Source organism: Cryptomeria japonica, chromosome 5, assembly GCF_030272615.1.
Source record: "Cryptomeria japonica chromosome 5, Sugi_1.0, whole genome shotgun sequence".
Taxonomy (NCBI): domain Eukaryota; kingdom Viridiplantae; phylum Streptophyta; class Pinopsida; order Cupressales; family Cupressaceae; genus Cryptomeria; species Cryptomeria japonica.
Window position 1 is genome coordinate 736602323 of NC_081409.1, and position 13352 is coordinate 736615674.

The window sequence follows — 13352 nt, forward strand, 5'->3', positions numbered from 1 at the left end:
CAAATCTGATTACAATCTAGGGCATATTTAATTTATGTTGGACTAATAAAATACTGCAAATCTGATTACAACCTAGGGCATAATCAATTATCTAAATCTGAATAACATACCTAAGGTTTAAAATTTACAACAAATGTATACATCTCTAATAATTGCAATTTACATTTTTAATAGTAATTGCATTTTAAATACAAAACTTTATCATATACAATTATAATATAATGATTGTACATCTTGAGTTGGCCTAGTGGTGGAGAACTACTGCTCTTGAAACAAAGGTCACGAGTTCAAAATCCCATAGGGGGATAGTCTATGTACACCTCTCTTGGTGTAGACCAGGCTAAAATTCCTACTATTAAACTATCAAAATATATATATATATATATATATATATAATGATTAATAGAAAGAGAAATGAAAATAATTTATATATTTTTATTTTTATCTCTTGTTTGACGTTTTTCTATTACTTATCTATTAAGTTGATAATACGAAAAATTGTTTCGTTTTCTAGAAATTCTAATTAACCTTTTTTGGATTTACTCTCGATTTTCTTAGTTTTTTAGAACATATTTAAGTTTTAATTTCTTGTTGGATAACAAAATGGCGCTACTAAGATTGGAGATCTTATCAAATTGTCCAATCTTATACTCTTAACATGTCATCCAGTCCAACATAGGAAAATAAAGCTGAAACATATCTTTATTATAACCTTAATATATACATTCATAAAATAAAATTCATCTATGAAGGATTTCAACAGCGAACAAAATTTAGAAATTTAACAATATTTCTAGGCATTGCCTTAAAATGCTCATGGATTCACTCATCTTTTGAAATCTGATTTTTACTTCATCCTACAAATTTCATGGCTACCTTGAACACCTACAACCCACTTGTACAACACTCTTTCTCTTCTTCGATTCCTCTCTTTGCAAGTCGATTTTTGTATTATAAGTGTAAGTTCATACTCCCACTAAAGTAGGGGCTAAATGTAGTGTCATAAATTGTAACCCTTTACAATTTCAAACTCCTTTTTGGGCCCTTGTCATAATGTGCTTCCTCATAGCTCTTTCCAAGCCTATTTTTAGGCCCTTTATTGTCAAATTATTGTCATATGCTGATATGGTGATTAGATTATGTGCTTTGAACTTGTGAATACCCCATTTACCTTTGTTCCACCCCTTTCTTAGTGGACTTTAGCACCTAGTGTCATAGTCTTGGTGGAATTGGGCACTAGGTGCCATAATCCCCCTAAATTGGGCCCAAATTTGAACCTATCAATGTGTCAATTTTTGACAATTGATTTTTTATCCCAATATATGAATATGACTGTTGGAGGTTGAACTTATTTACGAAATACCTAGGGATCCCTGTATAAGAGCATCTTTCCTAATTCATTTTCATGCATCCACAATCCTAATCAACTCCTAGAGAAAGTATTATGAGTGAACTTTTTTAGATCCAAGCATTATGGAGCAATAAGTTACAACAATATTTATGCAAGTGGTTTTTAATGATTGATCTTGTATTGTCATGTCATGTTATAGCATCAACTTTTGAGTGTCCTGTCCAAAAAGCATTGCATTCACCAACATCATCAAGCTTGAGGGTAAAAGCACAAATGTGTGTCACACTTTTATAAAGGAAGTGGCCAACATGTAATATCCCTTGCTAAGTCACCCTTAACTTGTTGATTTAAGGCTCAAGGAATATCGTCAAACACTTGTTATGAACCCTCTACTTTGTTGTCATTTGTTTGTTTGTATTTGAATGTCATATAAAGTTTACACAAATTGAAATAGACTCAAATGGAAGTATTCAAATCACTAAAACTAGATAGAAAAGCAATGCAAGTATCTTTTAGTCTTTTGCAATAATGATAATTGACTGAAATTGACATCTACAACTAATAGGTAATTTTTCAAACACTTGGTATGCAAACTAACCATACAATGGAAAGCTACAACACTAGATAACTTGCCATGCAACCTATTAATGCAATAAGATAGTTGGTCTGCGTGTACAGTGAAGGGACATTAAGGCGAACACTTGGCAAGCAACTCACCCATGCAAATGAGGACCTACAACAAGAAGGTATTTTAACAAACATGTCATAGGCAACCTCAATTTCCTTTCATTTACAATGATGTATAAGCTGATTATAATCTGATTGCCAAAACTTTGGCTTGCAATGAGAATCGGCTATGACTTGATTAGTATGTAATGACAAGTATTAGCAGCAATTACAACTGAAATATAGATGCAAACAATAAGAACCTGGAATAATGACCAGATGGCAACAATCAAATAGTCTCCAATGAAAGATCTTGCAATAATCTGATAATCAACTCCTTAACCCTTGTAAAATCTAGAATGTAATCCCTTCCACGACACTAAACTGTAGATTTCATAGATGTCACCGTTCATGTGTACTGTAGCGATTACTGTAGTGTTGGTACTATAGTGTGACATTGTTCACACGTACTGTAGCAACTCGTACAAATTTTAATATGCAAATGATTAATCTTTTTAATATTTTGATTTGCGAATAGATATGCTTGAAACCCTTGTGTTCTTTGCATTTCTTTTCTAATTTAGCACAAATACAACCTCTGTATGAAGCTCTCCTGGATGCCAAATTCAATGGATATTTCACCACCTCAATGGCTGCAACACTTAAGAATTAACACTCTCTAATGGCTGACTGAAATAAGAAACCCTTGGCTTCTTCTCCCAAATTCACAAAATGAAGAAATTGTTCAAAATGCCTCCAATTGATTTCATTAAGGAGGTATTTATAATTCCTCTTACGGCTCGATTTCTCATAAAAGAAATAATAATAACATTTTAAATGTTATTTCATTAAGACTTAGGGAAAATATTTAATATTTCGTGAAGATTGGAATTCATAATTAATTCCTTAAATGGCCCCTTTTTAATGAAGAACATGACCCTTTCTTTATGAAATAATAATAACTTATAATATAACATTAAATGGCCTCATAATAAAATTTATTAATAAAGTTATCACTTTATTAATAATCAAATAAGCATAACTCCGTGATTAATCAATATTTCTTCATTCTGTCTACGCCGGGGAGTTGACCATTTTATCCTCTGTGCAACTCACTAACTTACTAAAAATAGAAAGGGTCCCTCTCGATCATCTCCTGACTTGCTATAAATAGTAAGTATATAAAACTGAGCCCAAACGAAGTCCAATCTGAACCAAATGAAGTCCAATCTGAGTCAAATGAAGTCCAATATGAGCCAAACGAAGACCAAATCGGAACATATTGAATTCTGGAGAAGACAAGAACCTCCATTAACCAAGTCTCTGGCTCAAAAGACCCTCCATCCATAATTATTAGCCTAAAAGGGTCAGAATGATAGGCTAATCACTAAAGAATAGGAACGAGCTAAAAAGGGGATATTACACAACACAACTAATATTGTTTAACTTTGACCACATAAAAGTAACATTTCTAAGTTGAATTTCAAATTAATGTAAACTGATGAAATGTAGAAAAATTAATGAAATTTATGTCTGTTATTTTTAATTTTTTTTTTAAGTAATATATTTTTTTATATATTCAAATAGATTTTTTTTTATTGATGAAAAATGTTGAAAATTAGGGGCTCTAGTCGGCATCACCAAAAAAAATGAAAACAAACTTTTTTTTTTCCTGATTTTAATTTTCTAAATAGATGACACATATATGCAATGTTAAAAGAAAAAAAGTAAATTTTGATGTATATTTTTCTCATAATAAAATTTTGAAGTCCGACATAGCTGAATTTGGTAGTTTTCATTCAGTGTGACCTTTTGTCTATTAAATTTATCATTATCAAAAAACAAAGTATACCCTTTTGGAGAAGATTCTCCCATCCAGTGAGAAATATATTTTTTTAAAAAAATTAATATCATTTAATATTTTTTTAATTTCAAATCAGCCTATTTTCGAACTTAAAAAACCTACTTGCAATGTTTAAACATTAAATATATTAAAATAAATCAAAACATAAAAAAATATTATATGTCTAGAATCTTGACTTTGAGCTCTACAAAAGGGTGTTTTTTTAGTTTTGTAAAAAAATATTATGCCTGAAGAAAAATACAACAGAAGTGGGAAGTTTTTGAAATGCAAAGGAAATGGTGATTTGGTTGCCACATCACATGACACATAGACAGGTTCGACCAAACTTATTGCTTTGAAACTAGGTTCAACCGAACTTATTGTGCCATTTAGGCGCCACGTGGCCACCACATAGGTTTGGTAGAACTTATTCAGTTGGCCTCAAGTGTGACACAACAGTGAGCTTTAGCCCTTGAGGTATAATCTTGTCAACTCAGCTTTTTTATTTCAGATTTAGGCCCTACTTGAAAGGGTGAGCTCTCTTTTTCATCATCATTGTTGTAGGGTTAATTTTAACCCAGGTTTGACTTGGTCAAGCCCTTATATAGCTCAATGCCTTTTCTCTCTTTTATGTGTGTAGGATTTGATAGAGAAGGATTACAAATCCAAGAAGTGTAGATTGAGACTTTGAAGAAGTATAAAACCCTAGTTAGTGGCAATTGTTGCTGGTGACTGACACCTCTCCAATAAAATTTCAAGGAGATGACTTCCTGATTCAGAATTCGTTTATGATATATGCATCTGACACCTTCTGGTCAATGGTGCCTAGCCATATTAATAGGCACTTTCAAGCTCAAATTGCAGACTTAGGTTCCTTTATGATTCCTATTTCTATATTTGCCCTCAGACCTTGCATATTTGTTACATAGCTTACTGTTTATGTTGATTATTGTCAAAATTACATCTTTATACCTAGTTCTTGCATTTTATCATTCTATCTTATTCAATCATATTGTAGCGTCCTAAAATTGCGACACTTGCAATTTCGACTGCATTTGGGTCTTCACGATGGCAGCGCAACGTTGAACCTGAATGGAGACCCCGAAACCTGTTTACGACACCAAAAACTGCATTTAGTTGCACCTTGGCCTGATCCTTCCTTGCACCTTGCTGTCCCGGGAGGTGGGACCATGGCGCCTAGCGCCCTGGTCCCTAGCCCTATTTTGGGCCCGGTCTCTTGTTGGGCATCGGGTCTTTAAGTTTGCAATTCGGAAAATAATGCTTCTAGGTCGGCCTAAGGTTGGAAAAATCAGTCTTCTAACCCTAATTGACAAGTATATAAACTACATTTCCTCTCCCAAAAGAGAAGAGGAAAATATATGCAAGCAAGAGGCGGAAGCGATATTCAAACATTCAAACATTCAAGCATTCAAGCATTCCTTCAAGCAATTGAGCATTCTAAGTCTCCATTCAAGGCTAAGTGTTGCATTCAAGACAAGGATTCAACCATTGAAGAGGAGATCACTTACAACATACAAAATACAACATTCATGACACCTTTGCATGTAAGAATACAAACATTCTTACAACAAGGTATCAGTACTTGTTTACATTACAAACATTTACATTTACAACATTCTCATTTCTTGGTTAATTCCAAAACCGGGGTTTGACCTAAAGGCAAACCCCTAATCCCTAACCCCCCAATCGTCCTCTCTTTTCTGTGTGTAGGTTGCAGGTACGCGAGTGTAATTGAAGATCTGGAATCCTTGTGCAGAGACGAACAGATCCCCCTTCGTTTCGTGGATTTTTCGGAGGACCGTGTGCACTCCGGGCGCCATCGTCCCGTCAACTTTCGCTCCAATTTGCAAAACAGCATCATCTCAACATTTTACTACTAATTTCAGGTCCGCAGCTTCATCCTGTGTCTCTATCTCCGTTTACAAACAAATCTTTCTTACTTTACATGTACTCCTAGTTCAATCTTTCTATCTACATTCTTTACAAAAGAGGGTATCCTTGATGTCTCAACCCTTGAAACTCATTTAGAATCCAGTCTTGCATTGTGTGGGATTGGATCTTGTGAGTTTCAACCCCTCTTTTGAATGTAAAGTCCCTCCTAAGTGAAAACCGTCAATCCTAGTGACCTCCTTTCTCCTTGGAGTGGGGGAAACACCTAGGGTTCGATTTTCCGCTTTACACATATATAAAACACAAAAAGGAATAATTAATCATTATGCCCAGTTGTCCCAAGGGTTTGTAGTTGGGCCTATTGATTATTGTTTATCGTATCTTAATGTGAATCAGTTGTGTTCCTAGTTTTCATATTTAGACTAGTGAATCTCATTTCACCACACTACATTTTGGTAAACTCAACATTTGCCACACTTGCATTAATTCTGATTTTTAGTTTCAAATCTACTTTTTTCTACGAAATTTCTAGATTTAGAAGCATTCATTTTTTTAAATTACTATTTGCATTGGTTAAGATCGAGGCATTGTTATCTTGTATGGTTTAGTCAATCACATAGTTGTTATTCTTTTCGATTTTACAATGAAGATGTATCCCTCATGTGATGGTTGTCTAGTTGCCATTTTAACACTTTGCTCCACTTCTAATAAAGAAAAAGTTGTGATACAAGATGTTGATAACTCTCTACCTTCTATCCATTTCAATGCTCTTCCCCTTAGAGATGAAGCCTTGACAGACAACATTTGTACCTTTCCCAAAGCTTCTCCTATTCATGAGGATACTTTAGTGCAAGAAGAAGATAACAATATGACTTCCTTTAATGATCTCTTTGTTGGGGATGAAGCACTGAGAAATGATGCTTCTTCTCCCAAATATAACCTCCCCCATCAGAACACTTTGGTGCAAGAGGAACATGGCTTAGATCTCGATAGCCCAAATCTTGACACATTGATGGACAAAGAGGCCTTTTTCTCTCCTAGGGACTACTTTTTCTACCAAGACACTTCAATGCAACATGATGATACTCATTTTCTTGATGACATGTCTCCCAACATGATATTGAGTAAAGATGAAGATGAAGCCAATGATGAAATTCATAAGAACAACCTAATGAAAGAGGACTCCTTTACCTCCCCAATGAACTTGAACGATGCTAATAAAGATATGTATCTTCCTATATGGATCAATCCTTATTCATCTCTTCATCCTTTTGGTGCTTCAAAAGATGCTTATGCTACCAATTTTAATGAGTTTTATGATGAAATTCCTTCCCCATTAGAGTTGCATATGCATTACAATGTTAGGCATTAACATGCTTTCTAAACAAGGATATAACGGACAAGGTCTTAGAAAGATGGAACAAGGAATCAAACTCCCTATAGATCTTATGCCTCATTACTACAGAGACAACGTAGGATTCACTACTTTTCCTTTGTGTCCACCTTATCCTTCATTACCTCAAAGCATACAAAAACACTTTCCTCACAAGAACTTGTCATGGTCACTACAAGTTATACTATTTGGGATAACAATTGTTTTAGCTACATTTATGCATCTTATGAATATTATGGTCAAGTTGGAAAAATTCACACTTATATTCATAGATGATACTTAGATTCCCAAAGACTAAAGAAGGGCATGTTGAGTGTATTTAAGGTTGGATATGAGTTAGCAAGAAATAAGGGAAAACTATAGTTCGAAGATCTGTACCCCAAATATATCTTAATGTAGTCTTTATACCCCAAAGGACACAATAAAGGGAATCGGTAGAGATAACAATGAATCAAAATAAAACAACATTCATACCTCACTAACACATAAACATATCATAACACAAATATTCAAAAAAACAACAACATCATTATATTATTTGATCAATCTCCAAGTACATCAAGAGTTTTGGACCACAATCTATCATATCTCATCTTATACTCATTCTTCTCTACTACTTCTAAATGTGCAATACAATGTTATTATATGCATTTCTCATGCTATGATACTACTGTACAAGTCAACCTAAAGGTCTATTTCTATACTACAAACCCAAATTGGTAGCCTAAGTTGGCTCTGTTCCCACTGCGAACACTATGCAAATATTAAGGGAGTGCGTTGATTGTATGAAAATTTCAGCAATTATTATTTATTTTAGCATGAAGTGCAATATTTAGGGTACATCTTAGAAAAAGGTATTTTTTTAGATCCTACTATAATAAAAACAATTATGAATTGACCTACTACTAGAAATATGCATGAGGTTCAAATATTAAAGATTGGTTGGATACTATAGAAGGTTTCTGGAAGAATTTTTTTAGAGTAAAAAAATTGATTACTTTTTTATAGAGAAAAGGAAATAAATTTAAAGGAAATGATAAGTGTGAATACAAATTTTAACTTTTGAAAGGGAAGTTTACAACTACTATCTTAAATGTGCTAGATCTTGATGTTGAACACTCTCTTGTTGCTAATACATCAAGAGGTGGATTAGGAGGATTATTCATGTAAAATGGTCGTGTCATAGCATATGAGTTGAGGATATCCAATTTAGAAATATAAACAGTCGCACACGCACTTTAAATGCGGAGTAAATAACTTATAGGTAAAACATCTAAGCTAAAGATCAATCATATAGGGCTCAAGTATATTTTTACTCAACCAAATTTGAATGCTAGAAAAATGTGGTGGTTGAAATTTCTAAGAGTGTAGATTTCGCATTAGTTATATCAAAGGAAAATTAGAGTAGAGTGGAAGATGTACCAAGTAGACATGTAAACATGTGTCAACTCAATAGTATCGATAATAATTACCTATAGGTAATAGTTTTTGAATAAATTGCAACAAGGTGAACGCTATCATATGATTAATGGAGCCCTTAAAGACAATACCCCTAACTATCATTTTTGAGAGATATGCTTTAAAATCTAATGGGATTATTTGTTTTAGAGAGAATTTATGTTTTAGACCAAGAAAAGTTGAGACACAAAATTATGGCACATAATGTTACTTAGTTAAGTCAAGGAAAAGCAAAAAACATTTTAATGGATCTAAAGTAATTATAGTTTCAGCCTAGATCCAAGAGAGATGCTACAAAATTTGTAGCCAAATGTTTAGAATGTTAGTGAGTCAAAGCTAAACATTCTCATCTAGTAGGACTATTTATCCTTATGAGATTTTTAAATAGAAGTGGCAAGTTATCAATGTGAATTTTTTCTAGTGATTACTTATGATGAAGAATTGACATGATGTTATTATTGTAGTTGATAAATTAACAAAGGTAGCTCACTTTAATCTTGGTAATCTAAGTGTCTAATCACCTATTCTTGTAAAAATATTTGTGTAATAGTTTTACAGATTGCATGATATTTGAGAAAGAATTAAATTTTAGACTAGTATATAAGGATGACACCAAGTATATAAAAAACTTTGAATTCAACTTTATATACTCATTTAAATTTTAGCTCATCTTTTCATTTTGAAAATGATAGACAAATTTGAAAGGAAAAACGGTATGCATAAACACTTCCTACGCCAATCTAATAATAAGAGAGAGCGTGATTTTTTCTTTAAACCCTTATATAGTTGTCAAAAATAGATGCACACACTAACAATAAAGTTACATGCAATAAATACAAAATACCACATCACAAACTATATGCGAAAAAAAACCCTTTTTGAGAAAACTCTACATTCCAAAAGACTTGTCAATGTATTAATGGTAAATAATGTTTTATTACAACTTGTAGAATCTTCATACATATCCATATCATTTTTATATTTACTTAAATAGTGGTTGGTTAGTTAATTTCATTTTAGCTAGTAGTTTACTTTGATACACATTATTGATACTAGTTCACATGCACAAGTCAAAGAGGGGAGAAATAAGAGGATGAAAAGTGCATGCATTGAGCTTTTCCCCATTCATTTGAACTCACTTTTAGCCCCTTTAGTTTGAATTAATGACTGGCATATTTCTATATAAATGTTGGCAATTAATGAAAGGCTTAATTGAACATGACTCCATCCGTCTAAAGGATCTAGATATGATTTGTAGATTCCCCTTAGGTCAAATCTACAATTATGGATTTAATCTCCAAAATTTTAAAAATAAATTTAATCCTAAGCCTAAGCAGATCCATTCCCAACTAGTCATTACTTTTTTACTTAAGTGCACAATATTCAAATACATGCATTAGGGTGTTGCATAAACGGATATTCCCCAATTCATTTTAATTACGCTTTGAATTATAAGGGGGATTGTTGGCATAAAGTATGAATTAAAGGAGCAAATAGAACCATGACATAATCATCTTATTAAATTACACATTAAAAATTAACAATGATATAATAATCATTTCGCACATTATAGTATCAACATATGCATGTATGAGATTAGATTAGGCATTTGCATAACTATGTAAAGTGTCTTTGAACTTGTCAAACACATTGAATTGGTTGAAGGGTTTATCTAAGACAACAAGTGGAAAGTTAGGTACCTATCATGCCAATTACATGAAATTCTATTTGTTTCTATTTCAACCACCATGATCAAATAGTCAACATGAATGAAATTATGCAAAAATCAAGTCACAAGTCCATATTTATAGTACAAGTTGAATCCACAAAAATAGTTTTGTTTTGTAATTGTGGATTCCTAAACCATAGCAAATCAGATTTATAGGTTGTTAAGAGTTATTTGATGTAGGTTTGATTAATGGATGTGCGGATAACGTCATCTTTTCGAAAAAATATTCTATAACTATCGTTATAGCTAATTACTCATGCCCTCTTTTTAATTTTGTATACTTATTCTTGTAAATCGTGTGGGTAGAAGACTTGTATGAAGCACCACTTTTCTTCTGATCATGCCTATACTATAGGCGGATTATTTGTGGGAAAGAGGAATTATTTACTTCTTTAATCTTCTTCTATGAAACTATTATTTTTTTTAATCTATCTGCTTCAAACAAGTTATGCAAGGATATAACTTTCAAGATAACATGTAGTAGATACTACCCAAGTTACCCCTAAGTTATATCTATTTTATTTCTTGGACCTTCTTCTCCAAATCTTGATTGAAAACTATTATGTTTATAAATCTATCATCTACATACAAAGTACATAGGAGTCAACTTTCAAGATATCATGTAGTAGATATTACTCCTATATCCCTAAGTGATGTCCATTTTACATCTTAGGTCTTCTTCTATAAATCTTGATATATATATATATATATGTGTGTGTGTTTTTTTTATTAATCTATCAGGCTCTTCAAACAAGGCATGCAAGGAGTCAACTCTCAAGATATCACGTGGGTATTAAGCTAAGTACATGCTATCAAATCATGTAGTCTTTGAACAAAGGGACATCCACGTATCATTTGGTCACCGGAGCAAATCATTCAACAATAGAGTCATCGCTAACATTTAAATTGATTTTTGATGTTATTGGTTTGTTTCTAGTCTCTTCTTGAACTCTATCTAAATATTTGTAGTGCCTTGAAATATGAATCTAGTGCTTTGCATTTGCTCCTATTTAACCTTCAAATTATTGCATAGATAGAAACAAAAGTTGCATTACTTCTAAACACCCTTAGTAAATACTTTCCAAACTATCCATAAATAATGTCCATTTTTTATTCGATCTTCTTTCACAAATCTTGAAAAAAAAACTATTGTTTTTATTAACCTATCATCTTTAAACAAAAAACCAAAAAAACTAACTTCAAAAAGATTTTATATTTAAATTATTTTAATATAAATTTGTTTGCAAATTCTTTTTTACTAAACAAAGAACCTCTAAAACATAAAAACATCTTTTTTATATACTAAATCTTATTTTATTAGATGTCTCAAACACGCATAGCCCCTCCTCTCCCCTCCTTTTTAGTTGATTCGTGATCTGCAACTTATTCATTTGTCTCTTTATGCTCTCTTTTATCATCCAAATCACAAAATCTGATTACAAATATTGATGAAAAATATAGTTGATACAATCTAACCCAAAAACATTTTAACAAATTGTGGAACTTGAGTCTTTTTAAAAGAGTATCTACCTCTCCTCGCACCTAAAACAATGTGAAACGAAAGTTCCCCGCTATCTCCAAGACGCGGGTTCGAAGTCGGCTAGCTCCAATCGAGACTTCTAGCGTTTTCCAGAAAACCCGCTTTACTTGCCTCCCAAGAAACATGTCCCAAAATAAAATTCCTCCTCTCCTCTCTATATATTCATGCGAACCTCACAATTTGCCCTCATCTTCGAATCGCAATTCATCGATTGACAAGAACTCTGAAATTTGTGCTTTTATGCTCTCATTTTCAATTTAGAATTAATTGATTCACAGAAACCCTGAAATTTGTGTTCGTAAGAAATGGAAGGAGGAACGCCATTATTTCCTGACCTAGGGAAGCATTGCAATGAAAAATCATGCCGTCAACTCGATTTCCTGCCTTTCCGCTGCGACGCCTGCGACGGCGTCTTCTGCGCAGAGCACAGCAGTTTTGCGCGCCACAGCTGCCCTAATGCAAATATGCGCGACCGTGTAGTAGCAATCTGCCCTGCGTGTAAAATTTCGGTGGAGAAAGCGTTTAAAGAGGAGGATTCCGTGGCGCTGCAAAGGCACAGCTGCGATCCGGCCAAGTCGAGGAAGGCCACCGTGTGCCCTGTCAAACGCTGCAAAGAAATTCTGTCGTTTCAAAACACTTATTCGTGTAAATCGTGCGGGCAGAAGACTTGTATGAAGCACCGCTTTCCTTCTGATCACGCCTGCACTGCAGCTGGATTACTTGTGGGAAGGAGGAATTATTGCAGAGCTGATGCGCCGCCCAAGGCTGCGAAGTCGTCCCTTATCTCCGTTCGTTGATGTAAAATGATTTTTCCGCTGAATTCTGCGGAAGCACCATACCAGACTCTCTGTTTATTTATTTTTCATTTGAAAGATGAGAGGGGCAGGATTCGAACCTTGACCCAATAGCTTTTCTCATGGTTTTACAACGAAAAGGGTCTTCCGCTGTATTTAAATATTTGGTTAAACAAAAAAATAAATTCTTCAACGTTAATCTTCAATGAACTTTAACCATTTTATGTGTCTCAATAATAAAATATTAAAACTAAATAAAATTGTTTTAAAATTATGATTAATGAATATTATAAGTAATATAAGTTAATTAGTTTAATGAAAAGTGATGATAAATTATATAACAAGATTTAAAATTTTCATTATAATTTTAAATATGTTAAAAAAATGATTATACATGTGTATTTTTGTTAAAAAAAAAGTGTTTTGAAATATTCTTATTTTAAAATGGAAAATTAATTAGACATATAGTTTTTAAGGTTTGACTAAAGGGTATCAATACTTCAATACTTCTCTTTTGGGTTTCTTACGTGGTTTGGTATTTCTGATGTTTATTTATGGTGTGGGATTTTGTTTTGCCTATCTATGTTTCTATTGTATGCCTTGTGATTTTGGCTGCCTAACTCATGAACCAGGTGGTTTAGGTTTGCTTGCTTGAAAGTTGAAAGAG

At 33.1% G+C, this 13352-nt stretch overlaps 1 protein-coding gene across 1 annotated transcript; it reads left to right on the forward strand.

Moving 5' to 3' along the window:
• Positions 1-11920: 11920 nt before the first annotated feature.
• On the forward strand, positions 11921-12891 carry LOC131028763 (zinc finger AN1 domain-containing stress-associated protein 12). The gene has a single exon (XM_057959101.2). The coding sequence runs from the start codon at positions 12197-12199 to the stop codon at positions 12686-12688; it is 492 nt and encodes a 163-aa protein (XP_057815084.2). The 5' UTR covers positions 11921-12196; the 3' UTR covers positions 12689-12891.
• Positions 12892-13352: the final 461 nt, after the last annotated feature.

Coding starts and splice junctions, on each gene's coding strand:
- LOC131028763 (XM_057959101.2), top strand. CDS start 12,197: ATGGAAGGAGGAACGCCATTATTTCCTGACCTAGGGAAGCATTGCAAT.